General features: G+C 61.8%; 1 protein-coding gene across 1 annotated transcript; it reads right to left on the minus strand.

Moving 5' to 3' along the window:
• Positions 1–8,054: 8,054 nt before the first annotated feature.
• Positions 8,055–22,916, minus strand: LOC129123716 (cysteine-rich protein 2). The gene is made up of 8 exons (XM_054638303.2): positions 22,752–22,916; positions 13,569–13,663; positions 11,722–11,779; positions 11,108–11,248; positions 10,863–10,931; positions 10,063–10,157; positions 9,741–9,798; positions 8,055–9,154 (listed from the first exon to the last, which is right to left on the minus strand). Exons 1-8 carry the CDS (start codon positions 22,792–22,794, stop codon positions 9,087–9,089), a joined length of 627 nt encoding a protein of 208 aa, XP_054494278.1. The 5' UTR covers positions 22,795–22,916; the 3' UTR covers positions 8,055–9,086.
• Between the last annotated feature and the right edge of the window lie 4,433 nt (positions 22,917–27,349).

Consider the following 27,349-nt stretch of genomic DNA (forward strand, 5'->3'; position numbering starts at 1 on the left):
ACTGCTCGCCCGCCCCGCCCGCCCGCCCCGCCCAGATGTGCGCCCCGCCCCGCCCCGCCCAGATGTGCACCCCGCCCGCAGCTGGAGGGGACAGCCCGGGGCACGGCCCTGCGAGGGCTCCCGAGACGGGGTCCTGCGCCCCCTCCAGCCCTGCGCCCCCTGCACCCCTCGCCCCTGCACCCCTCCAGCTGCACGTCCTGCGCCCTTTGCAGTGCACAGCCCCACAGCCCTGCCGCCCCGACCCCCGCTGCCCCCAGACCCAGCCCTGTCCCCTGTGCACCCCGGCCCTGCCCACGCGTGGGCTGCGGGAGGAGCCCCGCTCCACGCGGGAGCTGCGGTTGGCGTCTCTCGGTTAACGCCACTCCCAGCCAGAGATTGGCGGGGTGCTGCCCATCTGGGCTCACCCCCTCCCAGCACAGATACGTTTTTCTCCCAAGGGAGTGTAAAAGTCGAGCCTCAGGCAGGGTCTCCTGCCCATGGGGAATTTTGGGGTGCGGGGTGAAGCAGGCGGGAGCTTCAGGACTGTAACCCCGCTCCTGCAGGACATTGGGAATGGCGTGGGTGCGGCACACGGCTCCATTCACTGTGGAGAGCCAGCCCAGCTGTGTCACTGATTTTGTCATTTTATTAGAAGGGAGGACTTGTTGTTCCTTTGTGCTTGGCTGTGAAGGAAATGAAAAGCCTATCCAAAGGTCTGTTTTGTATGAAACAATCCTCCCCAGGGCACGTTGCTGTGCTGGAAAGGTCATGAGGGCTTGTGAAACCCAGCGCCAGGACGCCTAGTGACTGCCTCCCGAAATGCGAGGCATCCCTCCCGCCACAAACAGGGCCCTGCTGACACCGGATCCCAGCCGTGGGTGCAGGAGGAGAGGCGGCAAGCTGTGCCCAGAGGCGAAGTTCATGTTCAGCTGGGACTGCTTTAGGAGCCAGCCTGGCTCCGGGAGCTTCCCTTCCAGCACAATCCCCCTGCTGATGCTCCCTGCTGCTGCCAGTGGTCCCGGTCTGTGAGCCCACAGTTGGCAGCCCCACTGCAGGCTGGGGGCACCATCCTGCCCCAAGGGCAGCGCTGGGCAGCACCCACATCAGCAGGATGTCACCGGGAGCAGTGAGGCATGAGGCATGAGTCATGCTGAGATGCTGAGACAGTGTCTTACAGTATGGGAGGGAAGGCAGAGTGTCCTGCAAGGGCCTCCACCCTGCCTCCTCCCCATTCTCCCTGCCCTGAGGCACCAGTACATGCAGGCACCCGTATTTCAGCCACATCACATCCCTGTACCCAGACACAGCACTCACTGAGCACCCACTGGGTTACCCAGGCCAGGACTCTTCCCCACAGCACGAGGGGTGCAGCTGGCACCCTGGTGAAATACAGGGGACAAGACATGTCCTCTCCCCCCTCTGGTGGCCCTGCTCCCCCTCGTACATGGTGCCAGGCTGCTTTGGGGCCACTGATTGCCTCAGACAGATGCCTTCAGCTGCAATCCCTTTTAAGGCAGGTTTTGTGCAGGCCAGCAGCTGAAAACTGCCCTCCTGCAAGTCCCTCCAGCTGGCCAGCCCTGTGGCCAGTCCCCATGGACCACTTGGCCCAGCTCCTTCTGTGTCAGGAATGCTCCCACCCCGGCTGGGGCAGCAGGGGCCTGTGCATGGCACCGCACACCGAGTGACGCAGCTGGAGCAGAGCCTGGCTGTCCCCTCCTCTCCATGTCCCCATGGACTTTCTGGAGATTGTTCCGCTCACTCAAGAGAGAAGGCACAGGACGTGGGCCACTCTCACAAAGAAGGCAGCACCGAGCCATATGGTACTCTCTGCCAAGCCTGCCTGCACGGGGCTGTGTGCCTGCTGGCCCCTTGTGGCTCTTGGTTGTCCTGGCTGGCCCTGCTGGGTTACCAGAACCCATGGACCCAGCCTGCTTCACCAGGAGTGAGCCAAAGCATGGAGCTGTGTGCCCTGCAAACCTACATGAATCCCAGCAAGCCCATCTCAGTGGGAAGGCTGCTGTGGGGCACAGCCCTGGATCCTGCACCCCATGGGAGTTGTGCCTGCACCCTGCCCACTGCTGTCCCCTGATCAGCAGGCATGCACAGGGCTGGGGCAGCACAGCAAAGCCATCTGGCAGAGGGCCCCAGCAGGGAGGGAGGAAGGGCTACAGGTGCTCCTGGAGCATAGCAGCATCTTGGGAGCCCATGGGATACAGCCTCTTGCCCATTTTACAGGGAGCGGGTCCATAAACACTTGGAATGCCGGTGTGCAAAAGTCGTCAGCGCTCTGCGATGGAGCAGTCCCACTGTGCTGGAGGGAGCTGGCTTGAAATGCTGCAGAGGATGACATTTGGGGTCACTGCTCCTTCTGCCACGCAGGGTCCCCCCAGGACACAAAACCGACTGTGTGGGAGCATTCTTGGAGTGGCAGTGAGCAGCAGCCAGCTCATCCCTCTTCATTGGGGTGCTGCCCATGGTGCCGTGCCCACGCATACAGACAAGGTCATCCAGTGGGCAGCTCCAGTGCTGGGCAGAGACAGCATCAGGGAGCAGCAGGAGAAGGGCAGGGGTGGTATTTTCAGCAAACCCAGGTCCCACCCAAAGCATCATTTCAAATCAAGGTTCATAGCCTGACAGGGAAACAACCCAGCCAGCGCCAAGGAGAGCAGTCTCTTCAGGAAAGCACAGCTTTATCTTATCTGCAGACCTTGTTCCAGCTAATTTAACCATTAGACTAAGCATGCCTCAGCTGTCAATGGCCTCTGATAGGAATCTGTGGGTGAGGCTCTATCCTGAAGCATCAGGCGCCAGCACTCCCCGATGGCATGGCAACAGCCCTCGGAAAACCTGGGCTGTCTCATTTGTTTGTTTGGGTGGTGTTGTTATGGCCAGGGCTATCCCTTCCCTTGGCAAGAGCCAGCACCAGCTCCCCAGCTCCATCTGTGCCCTATTTTGTGAAAGGTCCCTCCAGTCCCCAAGAGTTTCTTGGGCTCCTTGGACAGAGTTGCAAGTCAAGAGCTCCTGGGTGTGCCAGAGCTGCCTGCCCAAGTATCTCTCTCAAGCATCTTGGCCACTGGTGACTGCTGCACTAACAACTGGAAAAGCCACTGGCATTTTTGCAGGCAGGGCAGTGACATAAGCCAATTTGGGTTTGTTTTGCTAACACAGCAAGAAAAAGACAGCTATTTCCATGTAGCAGACCAGCCCATCTGCCCAGGCAGCAGCTCCAGGCTCCCCTTCCTGCCCCACCTTGCTGGAGTGGGGTGGGGGCTTCCACAGCCCCCAGCACCCTTGCACAGAGGGGAGAGGATGCATCAGTGAGGGTGTGACCCAGGGCCAGTGGCAGCCTAGTCCAGCATTGTCCCAGCACTCTCACAAGTGCGAGTCCTGCAAAATCTCCCTCCCTGGCCATGTTTCAGCCCACACTTGTGCATGTCAAAGGCCCTCTCAGCCAAGACTATTTGTTGAAAAATATGCACCGCACAACCCAGCGTGGAACTCTAATTTGACAAGAAAATTATAGGATGGCTTAAAACAAGCCTGGCAGAAGCTGGGGGAGCTGCCAGGCGTGTGATGCCATCAAGAGGAGCTCTCGGTGTGCCCTGCAACGGGGGCTGGCAGGCTCTGCCCCCACTCCCCTCCATCCCCTCTGATCTGCACACGGCTAATCCCATTACCAGACAGACAGGAAAACAACGGCACCGAGGCGGCTGTCAGGGCAAATTACACCAAAAGGAAAACCTCTGGGATACGTCTTCATAGAGCTGACAGGCAACCACTGCCCGGGAGGAACTGTGAGCAGGAAAGGCCTTGGGGGGCTTGGGGAAGGGCTGGGAAAGGGGCACTCTGCGGGTTTGTGGCACACCCACCAGCACACCAGCACACTGCCACTGTGCTGTAAAGCCCCAAACAGCTTGAGCCTGTCAAATATGCTCGCTGCCACGCCAAAATCTGTGCTCTGTGCCCTTGGGGACACAGTGCAGAGCCGTCCTGCCTCAGGCACGGGCAATCACATGTCTGCTTCCAGCTGAAGCTGTAAAAACGCTTCCAGGGCAGCTCAGGCAGCTGGCTGCCCCCACAGCCCGTTGTCAGGTCAGCTCTCACCCTCAGAGGCAGGGTGTGAATTATCACCACGGGGTTAATGTTACACTGCACGAGCAACAACAAACACGGAGCTGCTCCCGCCTCAGCATGGATGGAGCACGCAGGGCTGCCCACGTGGGGAACAACAGAGACACGGTACAGCTTCCATCCCTGGGACAAAAGGGTGTGGCAGCCCTTGTCCACCCTTCCAACCCTGCCAAGATGTGGAAAATCTCCTCCAATTCCACCCAGGCTCCTCCAGTCTCCCTGAGTACAGTCTGGCCAAAGTCTCTGCTGCCATCTGCTCTTTTCTGCAAGTTTCCATTAGTGGCAGCCCAAGGAAACCTCCTGGCTAAATCCTGATGGGGGAGGATTTGGTACATTTTCCTGGCATGGCCTGGCTGTTTTTATTGTGGCTATCGAATGGGGCCAGGATTGTCAAGGAAGCAAAGTCTGCTGCTTTGGAGAGCTGCCCAGTGTCCAGGAGGGGTTTTCTCTGCCTGCCAGGGAGATGCACATGGGTGCTGGGGCTGGCAGGGACTGTGGACAGCATTCAGGGGCTACTCTCAGGGGATCTGTGCCAGAGATCACCTCCCCAGCCTCCCTGGCAATACCACTTCCCCTGGGCTGGCTCCAGGCTGTTGATGCCACACCTTTTATTCCTGGTTAAAAATTCACTGTAGGTGAGGCAAAGGGGTGCAAAAGTGTTTGCTCTCTCTGTGAGCACACATCTCAGCGTGGTCACACTGTGGCAGTGGAGCAGGAAGGTGAAAAGGATGTGATTACTGTGCTCTGACATCCCCAGGCACAACAGAGGGCCAGGGCAGAGCAGGAGAGAGGAGGAGGAGGAGTCACAGCTTTGCTCACATTAGCAGCCTGCACTCCTCCATCCCAGCACAGGTATTCCTCCCCCAGTACCCCCAGGTACTCCCTTCCTCTGGCCCTGGGCACTCCAGTAGCCCCTCGAGCTCCCAGGGATGGTTCCCAGCTGCTCACCCTGCTGTAAACCTAAAGGCTGATGCAGAGCTCTGCCTGCATCCTGGGGTGCTCCCTCGTGGATGTCCCCAGGCAGCAACACTGGTGAGGGGGAGCCAGCAGCACCCTCAGCAGGGCCACAGCCAGAGCCTGCACCAGCATCTCTCCCTGTGTGACACTGCAGGGCACTGCACTGCCAGGGGGATTTACAGCCCAAGTCCTTCTCCTCTGGTTGGTTTTGTGCCATTCCTTCTTCTTCATCCCTGCCTGCCCACCCACACCCTCTCCAGTATTTACACCCAGTTCTTTAATGTCCCACTGGGACCAGGCCAAAGCTCAGCCGGGCCAGAAAAGCCCCTCTGCTGACTCCAGGGAGCAGCTGAGCCAGCTCTGGGCCGTGTGGAAACAAGCTGTGCTTACTGGGTCACTTTCAATATCCCATCTTAAATCACATCTTCCAGCACTTCGTCCCTTTTGGCTCCTGTTTATTGACTTCCCAGCAAATGCTTTCAATCTGTCTGGCTCCCCTGCCCGGCTGTGCTGCTCTGGCCCCTGGTGTCCCCCAGCCATCCTGTCCTGCTGTCTCCCTGCATTTCAGGAGCCCTCCACACCATGATGGCTGCATCCCCTTCCCTGCATGGACCAGCTCAGACGTACCCAGGGCTGCCCTCATCATTCCCACCCCTACCAGCTCCTTTCCTGGGTTTCCCATGTGTGCTGTGCCTCTCTGGGAACAGCCTTTGTGCACTCTCCATCCCTTTTCTGGGCCATGAAGGACAGCACAAGCTGTGCAGCCCCGTTTCTGGTGGCACAGGCACCCTCAGCTTCGTGTTGAGAAACACCAGTAGGTGACAATCCTGCTCCTCCTGCAGCTTGGGGACACCCAGGCTGGCAGCCATCACCCACACTGCCCTCAGAATAGTTTGACCAGGAAACCTGGGAGCCAGCAAGTGAAATGGCCCAGGACAAATTCACAGGGCTTGGGGGATTTCCAAGCAAAGCTGCATCCACTTTGTTCTCTATTTTCATCTGTACCCTGGAGAGCTTGTCTGTAATCACCAGGGCCCTCCGACTTTTTTATCCCACTAGCAAGTCCAAGCTGAAAAAAAAAAAAATATTTGACATCCCTGAGGGGAAGGATGTTTTCCAAGCCTCAAGTAAAGGAGCACTTTAAGCTCACATAGGCCTCCCAAAAATAAATACAAAAATGCATCAAGGATTGGAGGCCAGAGCTGCCTTCCCTGCTTGAGCAAAATGCCACTCTGCTGTGTCTGTGCTACGGTCCCCACACTGACCCATGAGCACAGGGACAGCCCCAGCCCCATAGTACACACAGATAATCCCGTACAGGACCCCAAAGCCCTCCTACAGCCTTCAGGTTCCTGCTCTTAACACCCACCCTGGGGGCACCTGCTGTACCTGGGGACACTTTGTGTCATGAGGGGCACTCAGTGCCTCCACCTACCTGAGGGTGGGGGACATTGCCCACCCAGAGCCTGAGCAGCCAGGTTGTGGCCTGTGGCGTAGCAGGATGCTGTGATATTTGCAGGCTTCCCAGCACTCCATGGGGTAGCAGAGCTGAATTTTGTCTATTTTTGATTTCATTGCATTCCTTCAGCAAAACTCTCATGGGGAAAAGAAAATGTAAGGATTAAAAAAAAAAAAAAAAAAAGAAAAAAAGAAAGAAAGAAAGAGAAAGGAATCGAGGGGGAAGCCAGTCCATGGTGGGATCCTGCTGGCATTGCTGAGCCTGGCTGGTGCACAGCATGGGGAGGAGAATCAGCCTGGCAGGCCATCAGGGAAGCTCCCTGCTGCAGGGCACGGCCACAGGCTAGCAGAGAGGCTGGCTTATTAAGCTCGTTAATTAATGATGGGAAGTAAGAGTTGCAAGGGGAGATGGATTGGTGCCGAGGGCGTTGCTGGCAGCTCTGCTGGGCCCCGGAGGAGCGATGGACACCCCCCAGCCCAGCACCGCTGCTGCTGCACGGGGCAAACTTGGCAAATTGTGGCTCCGAGGGCCGAGCTGAGGGTCAGGGGAGGAGCCGAGAGCGACACCGCTCTGATTTACACCGCAGCCTTGTCCCTAAAGCATCCGGGGGTCAGGTCTCCATGGAAACCGCACCAAAACACGAACACACTGAGCTGGTTCCCGAGCCGGGAGCTGCGCTGCCGAGCCCTCCGTGCCTGGGAAAAGGCTCCGTGCCCTGGGATTGCTGCCAGCAGGGAAAAGCCGCTGCTCCCTGCCGGCCCCGTCCCGTCCCGCAGCTGCGCCCGCTGCATTTCCCAGCTGTGCTGTGCCCGTGGCTGCCAAGCAGCCCCTTCTGCACGGCCCGGGGCTGCGGCTGGGGCTGGCTCCGGCCATCGCGGGCACCGCGGCTCTGCTTTCCCCAGCGGACGGGCCGGGGGCATGGCCGGGTCCCCAGGGGCATGGCCAGCAGGGAGCCCCACGGGGTTCTTGCAGGAACGTGACAGGAGGGACGGGCCCGAGCAGCAGTTCCCAGAGCCCGTGTTTGGCTTGGCAGCCCCAGCTCCGAGGGGAACAGCTGGATGTCTAAAAGCAGGCCTGGCAGCAGGGCTGCGATCTGGCTGGGGACAGGGCAGCCTCCAGGGGCTGGGCAATGCCCCACACTGCATTCCTGCCCTGCTGCTGCCAGGCCGAGCTTTCCCGAGGACAGCCCCACTCAGGCACTGTGCCTGTTCAGCGAGCCCGGGCTGGGGGGAGCAATGGCATCTGCTCTTTAACTTCTCTCCACTGGTTTCCCACTCCCCAAAACTGGGAAGGACCCATCCCGCCGCACCCCATCCTGTCTGCAGCTTCCTACAAGGCTGTTGTGCTCATAGCACAGGAACAGCTCCTCGGAGGAGCTCGGGCTCCGCTGGAGCTCCTCAGGCCGGCCCCTGGAGGAGCCAGCTGGGATGGGGCAGCAAGGTCCCACCTGGTCATGGCACCCGGGGGATGCTGTGTGTGGTGTGTGCAGCCTCCCCCACCTCCACCCGGAGCTGAGCTGCACAGCACATCTCTCAAAACCTTTATTGTCAGCAAATAACAAAAGTCAGCCCTGCAGCAGCGCAGGGAGCCTGCAGAGAGTGGGGTGCTGGCAGCCAGGGCTCGCTGCCCCGGCTCCCCCTGCTCTCCTGGGCAGCAGCAGGGCTGGGCGTGCACAGGGGACGGGTGAGAGGGGGCACGTGTCATTCTCCAAAGCAAGGAGCACATTTACAACTGCTTATAAATAAACAACAACAACGAGAAACCTCCGGCTCTGGGAAGCAGGGGGGGTCCTGCTGCCCAGGCCAGCAGCCCAATGCGCTCTGTCCTCCAAAGGTGGGGAGAGGGGAGCCCCCTCCCTCCCCCGGGCCACTGCTGCCAGGTGCCCCCGGCACAGGCTGGGCCTCTGGGGGGATCAGGCTGGGGACACCAACCTAAAGCAGCCCGCAGAGCAGGCTGGGGCACCTGCCCGGGTGCCCCTACAGGGATTCAAAGACAGGGATGTAGGGAGCTGCCAGACCCAACAGTGGAGTGGGCCAGTGGTGGGACCCAGGGACAGTGAGAGCCAGGGCATGGAGCTGGGAAGGACCAGGAGAAGGGCAGTGCTGCCAGGTGTCACACATCTCCAGCAGCTGGTGAGGAAGAGGGCTGGGAACCCTCACCCCAGCCCCAAGCACTGAGGGACAGCCTGGAGCACCCTCCCGTGGTGAGAGTCCTGCCACCATCTTCCCCCATCCTCAGCCCTTTGGGTGCCACCCGCCATCCCCTGCCCACGGGGACACCCCCAGAGCTGCCCTGCTGCCTCCCACACTCGGGGGCTGTGGGAGGGCTGGGGAGGGCAGAGCGCATTGGGAACCACCAGAGATACCTTCTACCTTAGCCTTAAAACACTGAAGCTTATATTAGAGACATGATAATAACCAGGGGCAGGGCTGTCCTGCCGGGAGTAGGGACAGCAGAGAGGGCACAGCTCCGTGGGCAGCCTGGTGAGGCTCTGCTCGGGCTGGGAGCAGCAGGTTAGTACAGGAGGGGCACAGAGCGTGCGGCAGGGCGGGGACGCCGCCTAGGGCTGGTTCTTCGCCTCAGGGTCTTTGTCGTAGATGTAGCTCCCCACAGCTCCGGTGTTGACACCTGCAAGGGGCGAGAAACAGCAGGGTGAGGACAGGGCAGGAAGGTGGCAGGTGTAGGAGTGTGCTCTTTGTTGATGGAGTGACAAACCTATCTTTTGTCCCCTTAAAAGGAAAGAAGCCCAGAAGTTTCTCTCCTTGATTAAGTGAAAAGACACTTAATAGAACTTGGGGGACTTCACCTCAAACTTAAGGACACAATTTGGACAGAAGCCAAAAAGTCCCACCTGGGAAATTAACTAGAAAAGGACATGAACAAAGGAACTAAAGGCTTTTGTAAAGTGTTTTACCAGGAGCAAGAACGTCTAGCACCTGGCTCGGTTTTTCTGTTTGTTATTTTACCTTTTATTAAACCTTTTTGTTTCCAACACTGCAACAGCAGCCATCCTGATGATTTTTATGCCTCCAAGGGTAGCTGAGCTATCTTGGGTGTATTATAGGCCTCCAAGAGCTTATTAGACCTGGCTCAAGGAGGTTACTATAAGAGGCATGCTCCAGGGAGATGTCCCCTCTGGCTGGTGGCACGAGCATTGACAGGGGCACGTGTGCCTGGTCTGGGTCCCCCCTTGTGCCCCCAGGCTCTCACTCACCCTTTGGCCCGAAGAGGATCCCGTAGCAGGGCTTGTGGCAGTAGGGCTGTCCATCGTGCTGTGTGGGGCAGAGAGAAAAACCTGTCACCTGGGCTGGGGGCCAGGGAAAATCCAGTGCCCAGGGCGTGCCCACCTCTTGTGCTCTTCCCCTGCAGACACCCCAACAACCCCAGCACTTCCCCAGGCTGAGGGGCTGCTCCTCCCAGCCCTGCCCTCCTGCAAAGGCGGTGGGTGCCATCAGGGTGGCCTGGGACATCTCAGCCATGCCCTGCTGGCATCCCCAGGTGTGCAGGCCAAGGTTCTGAGGCTGGCACCCCCTTACCTCGGCATGTCCCCCCGGGGTCAGCGTCTTGCTGCAGCGCTCACAGCGTAGGCAGGGACGGTGCCAGTCCTTCCCCAGAGAAGTCACCTTCTCAGCTGGAGTGGGACAAGGAGAGAGTGTCACACCAGCCCCCTGCAATATGCCAAGGGGGAGCATTCCCCACAGGGATATCACAAAATCCCAGGAGAGCCCTCAGCATCTCCAGCCTCCCACATCCCCCCCCACCCCTCTGGTGCCTCACAGGTGACAGGGGATGGCTGAGCACAGCTATTACCACATGGGAGGTGACACAGCAGGGGATACAATACAGATAAAGCCCTGCACCAGGAGTATATCCAAGAGGACCCATCCCTGAAGGCCCCTCAGACACATCCCTCTGTACCCACAAACCCCTCTCAGATCCAAACCCCACTCCCAGCCTCTCTGCATGCCCCAGGGTTCCTGCACAGAGCCCATTCCCATGGGGCCATGTCACCCTGTGGGGCCATGACACCCTGCGGGGCCACGTCACCCTGTGGGGCCATGCCACCCTGCGGGGTCATGCCCTCCTGCGGGGCCATGTCACCCTGTGGGGCCATGCCATCCTGCAGGGCCATCCCACCCTGTGGGGCCATCCCACCCTGTGGGGCCATGCCATCCTGCAGGGCCATCCCACCCTGTGGGGCCATCCCACCCTGTGGGGCCACGTCACCCTGTGGGGCCATGCCACCCTGTGGGGCCATGTCACCATGTGGGGCCATGCCATCCTGCGGGGCCATGCCACCCCAAGGCAAGCACGCACTGCCCACTTGTCACCTTACCAAAGTAGACCCTCTTGCCGCAGCGCGGGCACATGTTGGGCTCCCCGGTGAAGGTGGTGACACTGGAGGCTGGAAGAGAAGAGGACATGTGCCTGGGAAGTGGGGGGACATCTCAGCCAGGACACAGCAGGGTGGGGTGGGCCCCACACACAAACCCTGCACTCACACCGTCACCAGGCACGGTGGCTCTGCGCTGGCTGCCCCATGGCAAAGGGCCAGGCTGCCTGTCCTGCCCTGCCCCTCACCTTTGCTGGGTCCCTTGGGAGGTGCAGCGTTCACCTTCCTCTCCTCCACCTTCACGGGGTGCTCGATGGGTCCCGGGGCAGTCTGCCCCTCGATCTGCGGCTTGTCGTAGATGTAGGAGCCGGCCCCGCCGATGTTCACCCCTGCAGAGGGGCACAGAGATCCTGCAGTGACCTGGGAGCCCTCGGGGTCTCCATTGTCCCCCCAGCCCCCTGTCCCTCCTCCCCCAGCCCCGCTGAGCCAGGGGCCACTGCTGCACTTCAGCCCCAGCCTGCTTTCTCCTGACCCAGGCTTCCTCCAGCCACCTCTGGGATGGGAGACTAACTCCACCTTCTGTTTAAATGGGAATTTGTTTTTTTAAATATTAAAAAAAAAAAAAAGGCAGCTCTCAGAATAGATTCCTCCCTCCCTCCCTCCTTCTTTCCCTCCAGCATCTCTTCTCTCCCTCTGCACAAGCAGACAGCTGGCCTGGGACTGCAATTTGCTGGCTCAATGCTCAGCCCATGCTAGGCTGGCTTCTGGGATGTTGCTGGGGCCACCAGTGGGGATGAGGGGACCTGGCCCCTCCTGCAGCCCCAGGCCCAGCACCCCAGGCAGGGGGGACACAGGGACGTACCTTTGGGGCCGAACAGTGTGGCATAACAGGGCTTGTGGCAGAAGGGCTTCCCATCGTGCTGGGGAGAGAGGGCAGCGTTAGGAGCAGTGACCACAGCTCCCTCAGGAGCACCTTCATCCTCTGCTGTTCAGAGACCACCACGGCCATGCCAGCACCCTAAAATGCACCCAGTTCTGGGTGTGCAGCACCAGCCTAACCTGGCCTGAGCACTCGGGGGCTTCACCTGCATCAAACACTCAGGGGTTCCACCTGCATCAAGCACTCGGGCTGCTGTGCACAGGTCATGCCCTGGGGCTGGAGCACCAGTGGCCATGGCAGCTTAGCCATGGGCACCTCCATGCCCTGGCCCAGCCACGTGGCACTGGAGCCAGCGCAGCATGGCCTCAGCCCCTCAGCATGCTGTGCACAGCCAGGCCACTCTCCATGCTCAGAGCACCGTGGGAGCTCAGCTTCACCGTTCCCTCATCTTGGCCCAAGATCAGAGGCCCCGCACGGGCTCTGGTCCCAGCCCAGCTGCTATCGACCCCGCTATCGTCTGGGGTGATTATCACAGGAAGGCAGGAGGCAGGCGATAAGCCCCAGAACTCCCCGTTTCTCATGGGCCAGCTGGAACCCAGTCCAAGAGAAAAGAAAGAGTGTTTGTGGCTGGAGCAGGGGGCCAGCAGGGCTGCCACACACACTGCCCTGGGTAGAAAACCCACTGGGAGCCTGTGCTCGGGCAGAATCCCACCCCATCTCCTGCTTGGCCCCACTCAGCCCTGCTCCTGCCCCATGCTCCTGCCCTCCATCCCTCTGCTGCAAGGCAAGGAGTGCTGCCCATGCAGGGCAGGGTGGCAGCTGAGCAGAGGGGCCGTGCCAAAGCAAGGCATAAATATGAGTGTGCTCGCAGTGTTGCCATGCCAGAGGGGAGGGTAAACATTTAACTGGTCTCCCCGCGACACCTTTCCACCCTGGCCTCCTCAAAAGGAGGGAGAAAAAGCAGGGAAGGGCCAAATCTGCCATCGGCAGAGTCAGTGGGGCTTGGCTGCCATCCCCTATGGGAACAGAATCCAACCTTATATGGAGAAGCAGCAAATCTTCTGGGCTTAACCCGGTCTGGAGCACAGATCCACCTCGCTGGCAGGACAGGCCCCACTTCCCCACGGGCTGGGGGCCACCCGCACAGCTGTCCCTGCTGGTGCCCAGCTGTTCTGCCTGCTAGAGCCAAGCTAAGGAGCTGGTGACACTGTGGAATGACAGGTGCTGTGCAAACCCAGGGTGTCACACAGGGACACTGCACAGCAGAAATACAGTGGCTCCTAAGCCCGAGCAGCTGCAGCCAGCAGCATGGCACCTCACACTCCCCAGTGCAGGGCAGTGGCATCACGCTCCAGCACAGGCTCCGGGCACAGAGAGCACCAGTGCCGAGCTCTCGTTGCCATGGTAACCCAGGCATTCCCCGTTTTCGGTGTTTTTAACCACAGGTCAGTGCAGGCTCTCAGCACACAAACCTCTCCAAAGCTGTGCGATGCCCAAACAAGTCTGCCCAGCGCATGGAGCTTCAAGTGCTTACTGGGGCATGCCAAGCCCCACCACAGCTGCCTGGGAGCCCGGGGTGACAGAGCAGTGTCACCACACGTGGTGCCAGCACCACTCTGTGGCTTGCCCAGGGCTGTGCACAAGAGCACTCTGAGCTGCAGCAGCAGCGTTTGAAGCCTCAGTGTGCTCTCCTGGGCTTGCATGCCGCAGGGACAGCGCCTCCACATGGCATCAGATATCAGCCCCAGCCCTGGCTTTGGGATTTTCGTCCCGCCAGGCCCCCCCAGTGCCAGCACGGCTCCCACCCTGCCTGCCCTGGCAGCTCTTACCTCGGCGTGCCCACCCGGGGTCAGGGTCTTGTTGCAGCGCTCACACTTCAGGCAGAACTTGTGCCAGTCCTTGCCCAGGGAAGACACCTTCTCAGCTGCAGGGGACATGAGAGAGGGGTGAGCCACTGCCCAGCACCCGCCGAGGCCCCGGGGGAAGCCAGGCCTGGGAACCAGGGGGGCTGCACCCCAGAGGGGCTGCACTCGCTCAAGGGGGCCTGCTCACCCTGTGCACTCAGCCACGCTGCAGGGAACAGGAGCCACGGTGCTGCAGCCCCCAGAGCCCCTGCAGCCCTGTGGGATGTGGGCACAACCCCAGGTCTCTGACCCCTCACAGCATGGCACCAGCTATGAAGAACATTAACCCTGTCCCAGCACCAGCTCTTAAGAAGAACATTAACCCTGTCCCAGCTGGAAGCAGGACACCCCCCAGCCGCCGTCCCACAGCCACGCTTTCCCACACGCCAGTCCAGCAACGGTAGCGTTTTCTTCCCTGCTCCCCTGGCTATTTTTACCCGCCACGCTACCCGGAATGACTTCACTCCCATTCAAATATTTGGCGTTTCCATGCCCACCCCGCCCCTGCAGTCACACTCCCCCCACGCACAGCCAGCCTCTCCCTGGGCTGGGAGCCTCAGGCGCAGCTCCAGAGATGCTCCCAGGAGGAGGGGATGGCAGATGGCCTCCACTGTCACCCAGGATGGACATGTGGCCTGGAAAACACCTGCCCCTTGCCCCCAGCCCGGGAACAGGCACGATGTGTGGATGAGCACATAGCCGCCATCCTTGCACGGCCACAAACCTGCAGAGCAACTGGCTGCCAGCACTGAAAACAGTGACAAAGCACCAGTGGGCAAATTCAGGCAAGGAAAACGCTTTGAGACTGGTTGTATGAATACAAACACAATCCTTCCATCTGGCCCTGAGCTGTAGGTGTCCAGGAGCACCCTGGGAGGCAGCACAGGCTGCCAGTGCTCCTCTTGCATCCCCAGCCTTGCACCATCCCCTCTCCCTCCCAGCTCCTGGGCGGCCACGGGCTGCCTTGTGCCCCCCACGGATTCCTGCTGGCCCTCCCTCTGCCCTGCACATGTGCAGAGACAGCTGGAAAACAGTGTGAGCCCGTTAAAGCCACCGTAAAACTAAATCAAGAGAGCCAAATAAAATATTTAACAAGCAAATAAAAGTGCAACCAGAGCTGGCTGCGCTCCACGAGAAGACCTCCTCCGCGATGTTGGGTTTCCCCCCAGGACCTCAGCAAATGTCACCTGTTTGCATCCAGTTGAGACGGGGGTCAAGAGCTCCCCAAAGGGCAGGTCCTGGCTTCTAGAGCCACCCTCCTCCCAAGGCAAACAGCTGCATCCGGGGCACGTCACAGGGCCAAGATAAGCCGAAACAATGCCATCATCACCCAAAAATTCCATCTCAGTGCAAAGCCAGGGTGGGAGGGAGGGGCAGTGTGACAGAGCAGAGCCACAGCCATTGCACCAGGGTGCACAGGAGACTCCTGAGAGCACCCCAAGCAAGCACACAAGAGATGGACTCTGGGGACTCACATCGGTTGGAAGAAACTCCAAATCCACCTCCTGCTGATGACACACAGGCTGTAGAACCAAACCCAGGCAGGAGCAGACAGCAGGGCCAAGGGATGCCCCACCAGGTTTCCCCCCAGGGAAATGCTGGGCCTGCCTGCCCAGCATTTCCAGGGCTATTCCCTGCTGGCTCCAAGCCCAGGGGCTCGGGAGGGCCCGTGTCTCCCTAGCCCCTCACAGAAGGCAGCACACGAGGAAGGGACCAGGGCCAGAGCTGCCCTCCTTTTCCTCTGCAGCCCTCATCTGGGAGCAGAGAACCAGCTGCAGGGTGAACAGCCCAGGGATTCCCCAAAACCAGGGGAATATGGAGGTCCCAGCACCCCACTGCCGTGGGGGCACTGCAGGAGCCCTGCATCCTCCCAGCCCTCCAGCAGGAAGGTTCCTCCCCGGGTGACCAGGGCAGGAAACCGAGCGTGATGGGCTGAAAGCCGAGCCAGGGGCTCGGGGCCAAGGAGCCGCTGGGCTGTGTCACGGTGGATGCACACACAGCCAGGCCGGGCTGTGCTCCCCCTGCCCCGACCCAGCGCCGCCACGGGTACAAAGCAAGGAGGAAGCTCCCGGCGGATGTTTTCCAGAGGCCATGGCAATTATAGCTGGCCACAGCCCCCACCAGCTCCTTCCTGCTCCCGCGATACAAAATGCTCCCCCAATGACCCCCCCCCCTCACCCCAAGAAAAAACAACAACAAAAAAAAACACATTCAGCAGATGGAAATCCTGGCTCCTCCCTGCCAGATGCACCCCCCTGCCGATGCTTCCCTAAGGCACGCAGAGCCAGAGGGATCCCAGCGGGGCACGGGCAGGAGGGACGGGAGAGCACCCGGAGCACCCCGGGCACAGGGACAGCCCGGGAACCACGGGGGCTGCCCTCGCCTCCAGATGGAAATGATGGAAATGCCGCCCAGGGGCCGCTCGGGCATCCTCTGGCTGCAAACAAGGATTCCCGGGGGATGCATCCGGGACCGGCACAGCCGGGATGGCTTTCCAGAAGGCATTGTTTGCACCGAGCAGAGGAAGCAGCTTGGAGCCGCTCCGGCCCATTTCCAGGGCAGCAGCCTGCGGCCACACCATCCCATAAATCACCGCGGAGGGAAGGGACCAGCGCCCAGATTTCCTGTCACTCGGCCACAGCTGCTCCGCTGTTGCATCAGCTCCAGAGGAAAAGGCTCTGGCCACATCCGCCTGCTGCCGGGGCTGCCCCTCAGAGCCGCCCGGGCGGGCAGTGCGGGCCGTGCCCAGCTCCGAGCAGGGAGCAGGGGACGATGGCACGGGGCACACGTGTCACTGCAGCCAGCCTCTGCCACCCATGGCCGTGCTGATCCCCCTGCTCTCCCAGCACATCCTGCTCTGGCCCCCGAATCCCCCCTGCACACTCAGCCCTGCAGCTGCCAGCTCTAAACCAGCTGGGCAGCAGCCCTGGAAGGGCAGGGGTGAGGATGCTTGACTGCAGGAATTTGGCCTCTGCCACATGTGTGTGGCTCGGGGGCTTTGCCAGCCCTGCGTGGGTAGGCACGGGATGCCCATGGATGGGTGGGCACGGGGTGCCCAGAGGAAACAGCCCGAGGAGAGGTGGAGGCACAGCCGGGGACACGTCTGGCTGCAGGACGCAAAGGCTGTGGGGTGGGTTTGCTCTGTGCAGGCTGTGGGGTGGGTTTGCTCCATGCAGGCTGTAGCGTGGGTTTGCTCCGTGCAGGGGATGCACCCACGCTGCGAGGGACGGCAGGAGCAGGCAAGCAGCCGAGGGGGCTGTCAAGGCACACTGATCCCATGGCTCCACAGCAGCCCCGCCCCACAGACAACGCGGCTCAGCCCTTAATTACCCGCCGTGCCCAGACAAAGCAGCTGGCACAGGCCAGAGGTGGGTGCATCTTCTCAGGGTGGGAAGGGAGCATCCCTCCTCCCAGTTTCTGTGCCGCCGGCCGCATGGAGCCGGCCCCAGGCCCTCGCACAGGTATTTCCACAGCCTGACGTCAGTGCTGCTCCCAGGCGGAGCCTTATTCAGCGAAAGGAACCACAACTGCAGCTGCATCTCTGCAAGGGCTGGGCTGTGCCCCATCCATCCACCACAGCCCTGGCAGGGCACGGGGGAGGGCTGACAAAGCCCAGTCTGGCAGTAAGGATGCCAAAGCCCCACAGGGATCCAGAGACAGGCATCCCTGGCAGAGAGGGATGCTATCAGACTGACTGTAGATTCACTTCAGAGCAGTTGCAGACACAAAGGAATGGAGAAAGAAAAGTGCAAGGAAGGGAGCCGGGTAAATGGCTGGAAACAAAGCCGAGAGCCATGAGCCAGCAGCCTCATCCCTTCCCCAGTTCCTCACTACGTGGCCAGGAGATGGAAAAGGTGGAAGGACAGGTTGAGGATTTCCTGCCCTTGCCATGCCAGGCCATATCCCAGGCACGCTGCCCTGCCCAGTGTCTGCAGTGCCCTCCCATGCCCCAGCCCATCCCAGCCCTGGCACAGCTCCTCTCCCCCATCCACAGCCGGTGCTGACGCTCACACCGCACCCTGATTTGTGGCCAAACATATATATTTAGCTTCCCTGCAGCAAGGCAAGGCAAGGCAGCCCTCCAGCTCTCTGGGCTCCCTCCAAGTGTGCAACAAAGCCAGCTCAGTATGGCCTTGCTGCAGAGCACAGCCAGGGGGAACAGGGAATATCCCAGGGGGGATCCCACTTCCAGCCAAGGGGAGAGACAAGGGCTTGAGCCCCCATGTAGCTGAGCCACTTGGGTGCAAGGGAAGGTTGTTTGATTTCCACCCCAGCCTTGGTGCTCAGCACTGCTCCCGTCCCCTGCTGCTCCCTGCCTCTCCACTGCCACAGCCTCACCTACTGCAGGCAATTCCCTGGCCAGGAGGAATCTCCTGCTCTGGTTTGCAGGGCAGCCTCCAGCAAGTCCCCCACCATTTTCCATAGGGCTTCATCAAGCAGCATCTGAATGGGATGTGTGTGAGGTTGGGCAGCCTGGCTGTGTCTGTGCTGGGGGAGGATCAGCAATGTTTCCAGCCAGGCACTGGGTTCAGCCAGGGCTGAGCCCAAGGAATCAGCTGCTTTCCATGGCAGCCCTGCATGTGAGGCATGGCAGGCAGGACCCCAGGGAGGGCAGGGGATGCAGCCCACACTGCCAAGGGACACCACCACAACAATCAGAGGCCCACCTGCAGCCCTGCCCTCACCCAGCACACAGGCAGGGCAGAGCAGGCAGTGAGAGCCGGGCACAGGCAGGCACACACCAAACACTCCCTGGGTAGCTGCTGGCTCAGAGCACACTGTTCCTTCTTTCTGCACTCTGAGATGTCATCTCTGGCAGGCAGTGCCGGGAGAATAAGACAGTTTCCTGGCCTGTTTCAGCAAGAGCAGGATTCTGGGACACGCTGGAGCAGCCAAGCTTGTCAAAGCACCCCTCCTGCCCCATGGCTCCTCACCTCCCCACCCTGCTGGGCCCCCACAGTTCCAAGCAGGGTTCAGCCCAGGGCTGAGGATGCTCAGGGGCTACAGCACTGGAGCTCCCCACCAGCAAGTGCACAGCAGGACGGTGGGACAGCTCTCCCCATCCTCATGCCAGGACCCATCTCCCACCATCACCTTCCTGGTAGCACCAGGGCCCTTGGCAGGAGCAATGGGCACCACCACAACAGGAGTGGCAGCATGGCTCATGCTCCAGGCTCTGTGTTTGATTGCAACACTGGTGTGACAGATTTTCCATTACTCTTTGCTTGGGCGTTCCTGCTCCACCTTTCCCTGCCTTTCCTTTCCAGTCCCATCACTTCACCTCTCCCCATCCCTGTGCTCCTGCCAGGGAGGGAGGGAGGATGGGAACATGGGGCTCTCTGTCTGCCTAGAAGCTGGGACACGGCTGCAGGACTCCATAACCCAGACACCAACCCAGACCAGCCCTGGGTTGCACAGGGCTGCCCCCAGCACCCACAGCCCTGGGGCAGCACCACTCCCACTGCTGGCACTGCCAGCACCACCCTGCCAGGAGCCCCAGCAAAGCCCAGGACACAAGAGCAAGGGGACCCAGTCCTCACACCACCCCGTTCCACACTCCCACAGACCATTTTCTGTAGCCCGTGCTTTTTTCCTGAGGGAAAAACTAATGCTAATCAGCCTGTTCTTCAGCTTCCCACAGAGGCATCCCTCCCATGGGCAGGGCTCTGCGCGGGGAGCAGGGAAGTGGAGCATCCTTAGTTACCACTCTGCACGATGCCCTGACGCTCCCAGGCCCGGGAGGAGGCAGTTCCCGAGGAGCCCATCCCGCTCCGTGCTGCAGGGCAGTGCCCCCACGGCCTGAAGAGCCGCTTCCTTTGTTAGGGACGGCTGGAATGGGAATCCAGCCCTCCTGCTGCTCCTGCCCCACCGTCTCCCTGCCCGGAGCCAAGCACAGCGGTTACTCATTAATTGCAGAGTGGCTTCTGCAGCTTGAATTTCGCCGGGCGGCCCCGGCGGTGCCGTGCTCGGCAGGGAGAGCACCCCGGACCTGGCTGCACCCCGTGTGCCCCCGGGGTGCCCCGGCACCTGCTGCGGGCCCCTGGCAGCACGCTGGGCTCGAGCCTTCCTCATTTCCCAGCTGGATGTGTCCGTGTCCTCAGCGCCCCTCTGGAATCCCACCGCCAAACCAGCGCTGGAGAGCAGCTTAAAGCCTGGGGGCTACTGAGTGACTCCCACCTGCTTTGGCGATGCCCCTTTCGGAACCAACAGAGCATCAGCCTCCCCTCAGCCTCACAGCCCCCAGCCCGGGCAGCGAGCGCCCCAAGAGCCGCCCGCAGCCGGAGCCGCCGCACGTGTGCTCGCAGCATCCCTGGGGCTTGTGCCTGCCCCGTGCTCGGGACGGGAAAACAGGAAACCCCCTGCTGCCTCAATCCCCTGCTGCTCTGGGAAGAAAGGATGGGAGGCGGACAGACTTGGCCAGGGCTCCCGGTGACCCTGCAAAACTCATTTAAGGCTTAGCAATGCGAAAGGGAGCTGGGGAAATGTGTGGCTGTTTGGCTGCAGGAGACTCTGGTTCCCCCGGAGCTTCCTGGCAGCAGTGAGAGCCCGAAGCCAGCCCCGAGCCCAGCGCTGCCACCTGCCCGCGGGGACGGGACGGGAATGGCCCCGCTCCCCGGCTGCTCCTGACTCTCAAACATTCACTGCATCCAGCCAGCCTCCCAAATCAGGAAAGTTAGCCCCAGCCGTTCCTGGAAACAATGTCACAGACCTCCTTTCAAAAAAAAAAAAAATTAAAAAGGGGAAAAAAGCCAAAAAACTATTTTTATATTTCCCCGTGCTTTTTAAAGGAAAAAAGCTCATTCTGTAGCTCAGGAAACGCCCACATCCTCCTGACTGCGCAGGGAGGAGCCCATTGGATTTTTCCAGGGAGCATGAAGCAACAGGCATGCTGGAAATGAGTTTTCCATGGGTACCCGGGAGTGCGGGCGCTGGGAACCGCTCGGCTGCGCGGGGCCGGGACGGGAGCCGGCGGCGTCTCTCACACATGACCGGGGCTGCAATCCCAGGCATTCGGGCAGCCCGAGCTGCCAGCGCTCATTCAGCACGGCCAGGGAGGCTCCCGAACAAGCGGGGCTTTATGAATCACCTCCCCGCTAAGCTTCGGGCCGGCCCAGGAATTCAGGAGCGACACCAAAGCCCGGACGCGGAGCTCCCATCGCCTTCCCAGCGGAGCACGCCCGGGATCCGCACCCCGGAAAGACGGCTCAGGATTTGCATGGAGCTTCCATGCATTGAATAAACGGACTCAGGTTTATTCTTCCAGAGCCTGGGCGGTTCCTCAAGGGAAACCCGAGGTTCCTCAGCTCTAAGCACAGAGAAGTTTTTTGCTCCCGTTTCAGCTCAGCGCTACCTCCTCTCCCCAGGTCTCCCTCGGGAGCAGCATTCCCTGCAGGAAGGTGTGGGATGGGGGCTGGCACTGCCCCGCTGCCAGGCACCTGCCTCTAGGGCAGGGAGCAGCAGAGCCCGGGACAGGGACCACGGCACCCACAGAAACCCTCTGGGGAGAGCAGCTGGGGCAGGGGGTACAGCCTTGTTCCCCCCCAGACCACATCCTCAGGAGACCCACAAGTGCCCCAGGACATGGGAGGAAAAAGAGCAGGGACACTGCTGGGGGTTGGTGCTTCTCCTCCTGGCACAGCCTGGCCTCCTCCTCGGGTCCCCGAGCCCAGCCCCGACCCCCCTACGCAGGGCAGGCTCATCCCTGGAGCCAGAGGAGCAACTCTGCCCCCGGGTCAGTGCCCAGCTGGCTGGGGAGGCACTATTTTTTGCTTAAAAAGGAAAAGATTCATACAAAGAAAGACATCCAAGGGGCCAAGCCCTTCCCACCCACACACAAATAGGTTTATTTAAAGGAGGAAGACAGCAAATTCCTATTTCCCTGTGTTTACTTGGAGATGGCCGGAAAAGAATGAAAGCACCGATGCCTCCAATGCTCAAACATCATTTGGTATTTCTCCACCAAACAAACACACTGAGGCAACAGGGGCTGGACCCCGGAGCATGGGGGGAGATGGGTAGGGAGGGCTGTAGGGAGGCAGCGCCAGCTGCACCCCGCGGTCAGCTCGGGCTGGAGTCCTGGATCCATCCCCAGGGCCACCCCGAGCTCACGGTGCAGGCCCGAGGGTGCTCACCCAGGGCAGAGTCCCCGCCGGAGGCTCCGGGCTGGGGCAGCTCCTCGGGGGCACCAAGGCCGGGGATGGGATCCGCCGCTGCCCCAGCCTCGCTGCGAGCCGGGCGGCGGCGCTCAGCCCGCGCTGCCTGACCGGACACACGCCAGCCCCGCTTCCCAGAGATCCCGACCGGCCACAACCCCAGGCAGGGCCCTCGGAGACCTGCGGGGACTCGCTGCTGCCCTAACCCAGCCCAGGCGTGCTGAGATGGACCTCCGAGCCCAGGAGCTGCCTTTGAAAAAGTCCCGTAGAAACCCCAAACCCTTCGTTAGCTCGCCCAGCTGGGAACAGCCCGCTGGGGGCTGGCTGCGCGGCGAGACAGGGAGGGGTGAAGGGCACACCTGGGGCCAGGTTCGCAGGGAATCAAAGAAACCGGCCGCGAGGAGGTTTTGTTTGCACCTGCCACTGCTAACTTCCCCGCCCCAAGAGATCCTCCGGATCACGGGAGCCCCATCCCGGTACCGGCCGGGTCGGGTGGGCTGGGTCCCCCTGACCCAAGGCAGCAGCACCTGGGGACAAGAGCCAGCCCCTCTCAGCACCCCAGGTGCGGGCACACAGCCCAGCCAGGGCTCCTCACCGCCTGCTCCCTCCCTCAGCCCAGCAAGGCCAGGATCACCCAGACCCTCTGTGCTCCTGCCCCAGGGCCGGCGGGCAGCAGCCTCAGCACGGCCGGGATGCGGAGCGGAGGGGCCGCGGCCGCCCCGGGGGGAGAAAGAGCCGCCGCCGGGCCGGTCCCGGGTGAGCCCCGCGGGGAGCGCGGCGGAGCGGACACCGGGGCGGTACATCCCAGTGGGGCAAAGGGGGATGCACCGGGGCTCGGGGGAGGGGAAGGCAGCGATGAGCGCCGGCTCTGGGCTGGGGGAGCGGTCTGAGGTCCCGGGGATGCGTCTCGGGGCGGGGAAGGGGATGCGGGGCCGGGCCCCGGGGATGCGCTCACCGAAGTACACAGTCTTGTCGCACTTGGGGCACTTGGATGCCATGGCGGGAGAGCGGAGCCGAGCCGAGCCGAGCCGTGCTGTGCCGAGCCGTGCTGTGATGTGCCGCGCCGTGCGCCCCGCTCCGCCCGGCCCCCGCCCACCGCCGCCCGGGGGGAGCCGGGGCGGGGCTGCCCGCCGAGCGACGCCGGGCTCGGTACGGCTCGGCACGGCCCGGCTCCAGCCCAGCGCAGCAGGTGCCCGGCCCCGGCGGCGGAGAGAACACCCCCTGCCCTGTCTCCCATCCCCAAAGGCTAAAATCGGGACACGAGTGCTCCCGACTTCCCTTGCCTGGGAAAAAAACCTCCATAATAAACAGGTTGTAGTTGAGCGACGCGACTTGTGGGGTTTTACCAGCTCCAAAGGCACCGGCCGGGAGCCTTCCCGGCTGAGTCCGGGACATGAGTGGGGGGTGGCGGTCCCGGCCGGCGGCCGCAGAGGGGCTCGGGCATCTCCCACCGCCCGCGGGAGCGCGCAGCCCGTCCCCGCCCCAGCCCCAGCCCCGCTCGCTGCCCGGCTCCAGCGCCCGCATCTCCCGGCTCCCGGCGCCATTCCTCTCTGTTGCCATGGAAACTCCCATCTCGAAAACCCCTCCGGCTGCGAAGGGATGCTCAGGGAGCCGTGAAGCCGCGGCGAGGATACCCGAGGAGCCAGGATGCCGTGGCGAGGCAGGGGAGCCCCTCTGTGCCCGGATGGTGCCCCGCGGCGGGACTGCGGTGGGCGCAGGGCAGGGGTGACAGGGCTGGTGACAGAGGTGGTGACAGGGGCGCAGGGCCCGCGGCCGGGGAGCTGCCGTGTTGGTAAACAGGACATCTGCCGCGCTGCCAGCGCAGCCCTGCATTATTCATCAGCGGCAGCCTGGCTCTGCTCCGCCGCCATTGTCACAGAATTCCATTCCCTGCCGGCAGCTGCTGCAGCTGCCAAGCTCCCGCCCGGCCCCGGCGCAGCCTTGGGAAGGGAACCCGGGCTCCGGGACGGGACACGGTGACTCTGCCGGCAGCACGGGGCCCGGGGGTGCCCGACAGCGGTTCCTCCACAGCCCCTGCACCCCGCGGCGCTGGAAGGCCCAGGCACCCCTGTCACTCCTTGGCCAGCTGCTGTCACAACAATGCGTGGCTTTGTGGCCGCGGGGTCCCTGCGGGGCAGGTGGCAGCGTTGCCCCCACGGCCCCCGGGAGGGGCTCAGCCCTGCGTCCCCCACTGCGGAGCCAGGGTGTCCCAGCCCGGGCCTGCAGCCACCGGGGAGGGCAGGAGCTGGGGTTTCGTGGAGCTTCTGATTTCCAGAAGAGTGGCTGCCCGCTCCAGAACAGTCCCAGAGCACTCCTGGGGTCCCTCTGTGTGCCCAGGGTGGCTGCAGCCCTAAAGCACCCCAGGGCAGCGGGCAGAGCCACCACAGCATGCCTGTGCCTGCAGCAGGTCATTCACTAAAGGGACAGCCTGAAAAGGGTCTCCTGTCTAAATCCTCCCCATTGTGAGGCGGCCTCAGCTGGTGTTCCAGCCCTGGGGGCTGAGGGGTGCAATAGAAGGAGGAAGAAGGCTGCATTCACCCTGTGGCCTGGGTGGGGGGGCCCCAGGAGAAAGCCTGGGCACTGCCACGCTGCAGAACCAGCACCCAGAAGGTGCCGGCCAAGGGCTTTTCACACATAGAGGCTGGGGGGAATTAAGACAAATCACCTAAAGGTGTGAATCCCTGCCTGCAAATGCGCTAAATCCCAAGCGGATATGCTGGTCAGGAGCAAAGTGGCTTTAGCTGGTCGTGTCTTAATCTCCCCCGATTTAGGCTGGGCATGCTCCTGCACGGAGGGCAGGGATGTGACAGGTGACTCGGGTGCCACAGGCGGAGCCAGCAGGGATGGCCGAGCTGCTGTGGGGACAGCACGGCCAGTGCCAGGGGGGACAGCCCGCTGCCGAGGGGACACAGGGTGCTGGCAGGGGGGTGGTGGCACGTGAGGGACACCCCCGACCCTGCTGTGCCTCTCCCCGGAGAGCACATTAATAATTTTCACCAAAGGATGCATTTTCCGTCAGAAACTGGAGGGGCCCATCCCTGCCCGAGGGCTGAGCTGGAGTTTCCCTGGCAGCGGGTGACAAAGGCGCCTTTCAGCGGCCAGGGGAGGTCTCTGGCACGGGCCGTGCCCCCTGCAGCAGTGCCCGGGGGTGTCCCAGCCGAGGGGGCCGTGTCCCCAGTGGCGGGAGGTGACCCATTTTCTTGCGGCCCTCGGGATTTCCTCAGCTGCGGAGGGCAGCAGCCTCCGGCCTGGGGCGGCCTCACCGCCCCGGGGCACTGCCCGTGCCCTGCCCGTGCCCCAGTCCCCGCTCCGGGGCTGTGCGGGGCCTTTCCCCCGCCATAAAGCCGGGCTTTAACCCGGCCACTTCCCTCAGTGCTGCGGGGAACGGAGCAGGAGCCGCATCCCTGCAGCATCCCCTCCTCGGCCGCAGTGAGTCCGAAGCAGGCCCATCCTAAAGCCCATCCTAAAGCCCATCCTAAAGCTGCTCCTGCAGCCCTGTCCCGGCAGCAGCGGCTCCGCAGGGCCCGGCAGGGGCTGCAGGACACGGGGGGGCTTTGCCTTTGGGCTGGCCCTGGGACAGGGATCGCCTCCACCGGGAGCCCCCAAAAGGTGCGAGGCTGGGACCCCTGCCCAGGGCAGGGCAAGCAGAGAGCTTTGTGCAGAGATTAAGGGAAAGTGAGGAATAAATAAGGAATAACTCCCTCCAGACTGCCTCTCCTTTGGCTCACCTCTCTCCCCCTCCCCGCGCTGACTCCCCTCAGCTCTTTTTTCTTCATTCAGATACAAATACCACAAAAACTCATGGACCAGACAGAGCTGCTCCTAAGGGGAGTTGGAAAGCCTTCCTCTGCTCTCATGTTTTCTGGCACCTAGGACCCCTTGGATTTGTTACAGGGCAAGAAGAGGTTGGGGGGGGGGGGGGGGGGCAGAAATAAAAGAGGTTATGGGAAAATCCCCTGCTGCTGGCTTGGTGTGCCCAAAGATCAGTGATCCCTGTGTGGCCTGCAGAGCCTTGGCTGGTGCACCATGTGCAGCCACAGGCCCAGGGCCCTCTGTCCCTCGTGACAAGGTCACCCCAGGGTGACACACTTCTCCTTTTTCCACCCCTGGAACTCCCATGTCCCAGACACAGCCCACAGCCAGGGCTGGTGGTTAAGAATGGCTGCTGCCCATGGCCATCCCAGCTATAACAGTTCTGCCTCAGATCCTTGTGGTAGGCAGGAGTTTCATGGAAAAAGTGGTTGCGCTTCCCTTCATGGGCTTCCCTTCATGGGCTGGGAGCAGTTCCCTGTGATGGGATGCAACAGAAAGAGCTTTTCACAAAACCTGGCAACACACTTTTTTTCTTATTTCATTTATTCTCCACAGCCCTCCTGGATGTGCAGTGCCTGCCAGCGTGGATCTGGCTGTCCTACACAGCGAGCAGGGCAGCCCCCTGCCTGCAACAGGGGACATCTGTCCCCCAAAACGAGGATCCCGGGGTGAGGAGGCAGCCAGGGGACAGCCCCACGCCCGCCGGGCACCCAGCCCTGCTGCCCAAGGGTCAGTGCACAGCTCTGGAGGGAGCACGGGGGCTTAGGAAGGATTAGCAGGAGCCTAAGGGAAGATGGAGGAGCAGAGGACGGGCGTGCCGAGGGCTGGCAGGAGCTGGGGCCCGTCAGGCAGCACATGCCACTGCCCAGGGCCCGGCACGTCAGCGCCAGGCCGCGGCCCCTGCAGCTCCAACCCTCCACTCCTCGCTCCTCTCCTTTAAAAGGCATCCGAGCTCCTGCCCTTATCAGGCAGGGCCGATAGCGCTGTCACGCCTGCGATAAACAGGTTTACAGATTGTGTCCTTGCCACCTGGAATGGATGTCCCCATTGTCCCTGTGACCACTTCCCGGGCCGGGGGATCCCAGCGCGCTGCACACTAGGGCCGAGGCTGCAGAGCTCGGTGTGAGCCCCTGGGGCAGGAGCGATCCCTCCGAGGGTGCAGAGCTTGGTGTAAGCCCCTGGGGCAGGAGCGATCCCTCCGAGGGTGCAGAGCTCGGTGTGAGCCCCTGGGGCAGGAGGGATCCCTCCATGCAGTGGGATCAGCCAACCAAAGGCAGGAGAGCAGCTGCAGAGATCTGAGCACAGCCCTCAAACCCCGTCAGAGCCATGGTGGGACTGCAGAGAGAAGCCAGGGGTGGCCCCTGCAGAGCCTGCACCGGTGGCTCTCCCCCAGGTTTTCCAGGGAAAGAAAGGGTGTCCCAAGGAACGGGCTGTACTCAGACCCAGGCTGCAGTGGCAAAGTTCAGCTCAGGGCAATTGGCCATTAAGCCCTGGCAGAGCCACAGCCCCCCCGGACGTGCTGTGGGCAGAGGTCGGGCTGGCCATGGCGCAATGTGGCTCTGAGGGCTGGCACAGCAGCAGGAGCAGTGCTGTGCCCAGGGGCTGCCCAGCTTTCATGTGTCTGTGCCCCACATGCACCTCCAGGACACTCTCAGTGAGCCCCTGGGGTAGGGAAGGGACTGGACACACATAATCCAGCACATCACGAGTGCTGCAATGTCCCCACAGCACCATCTTCTC

Source organism: Agelaius phoeniceus, chromosome 8 (genome assembly GCF_051311805.1).
Source record: "Agelaius phoeniceus isolate bAgePho1 chromosome 8, bAgePho1.hap1, whole genome shotgun sequence".
NCBI classification, from domain to species: Eukaryota; Metazoa; Chordata; class Aves; order Passeriformes; family Icteridae; genus Agelaius; species Agelaius phoeniceus.

Excerpts from the sequence above, each read along its gene's own strand:
- LOC129123716 (XM_054638303.2), bottom strand. The coding sequence starts at position 22,794 with ATGGCATCCAAGTGCCCCAAGTGCGACAAGACTGTGTACTTCG. Across the intron at positions 13,664-22,751 it reads CGACAAGACTGTGTACTTCG|CTGAGAAGGTGTCTTCCCTG; the intron begins GTGAGCGCATCC and ends TGTCCCCTGCAG. Across the intron at positions 10,158-10,862 it reads CGGCAAGAGGGTCTACTTTG|CTGAGAAGGTGACTTCTCTG; the intron begins GTAAGGTGACAA and ends GTCCCACTCCAG.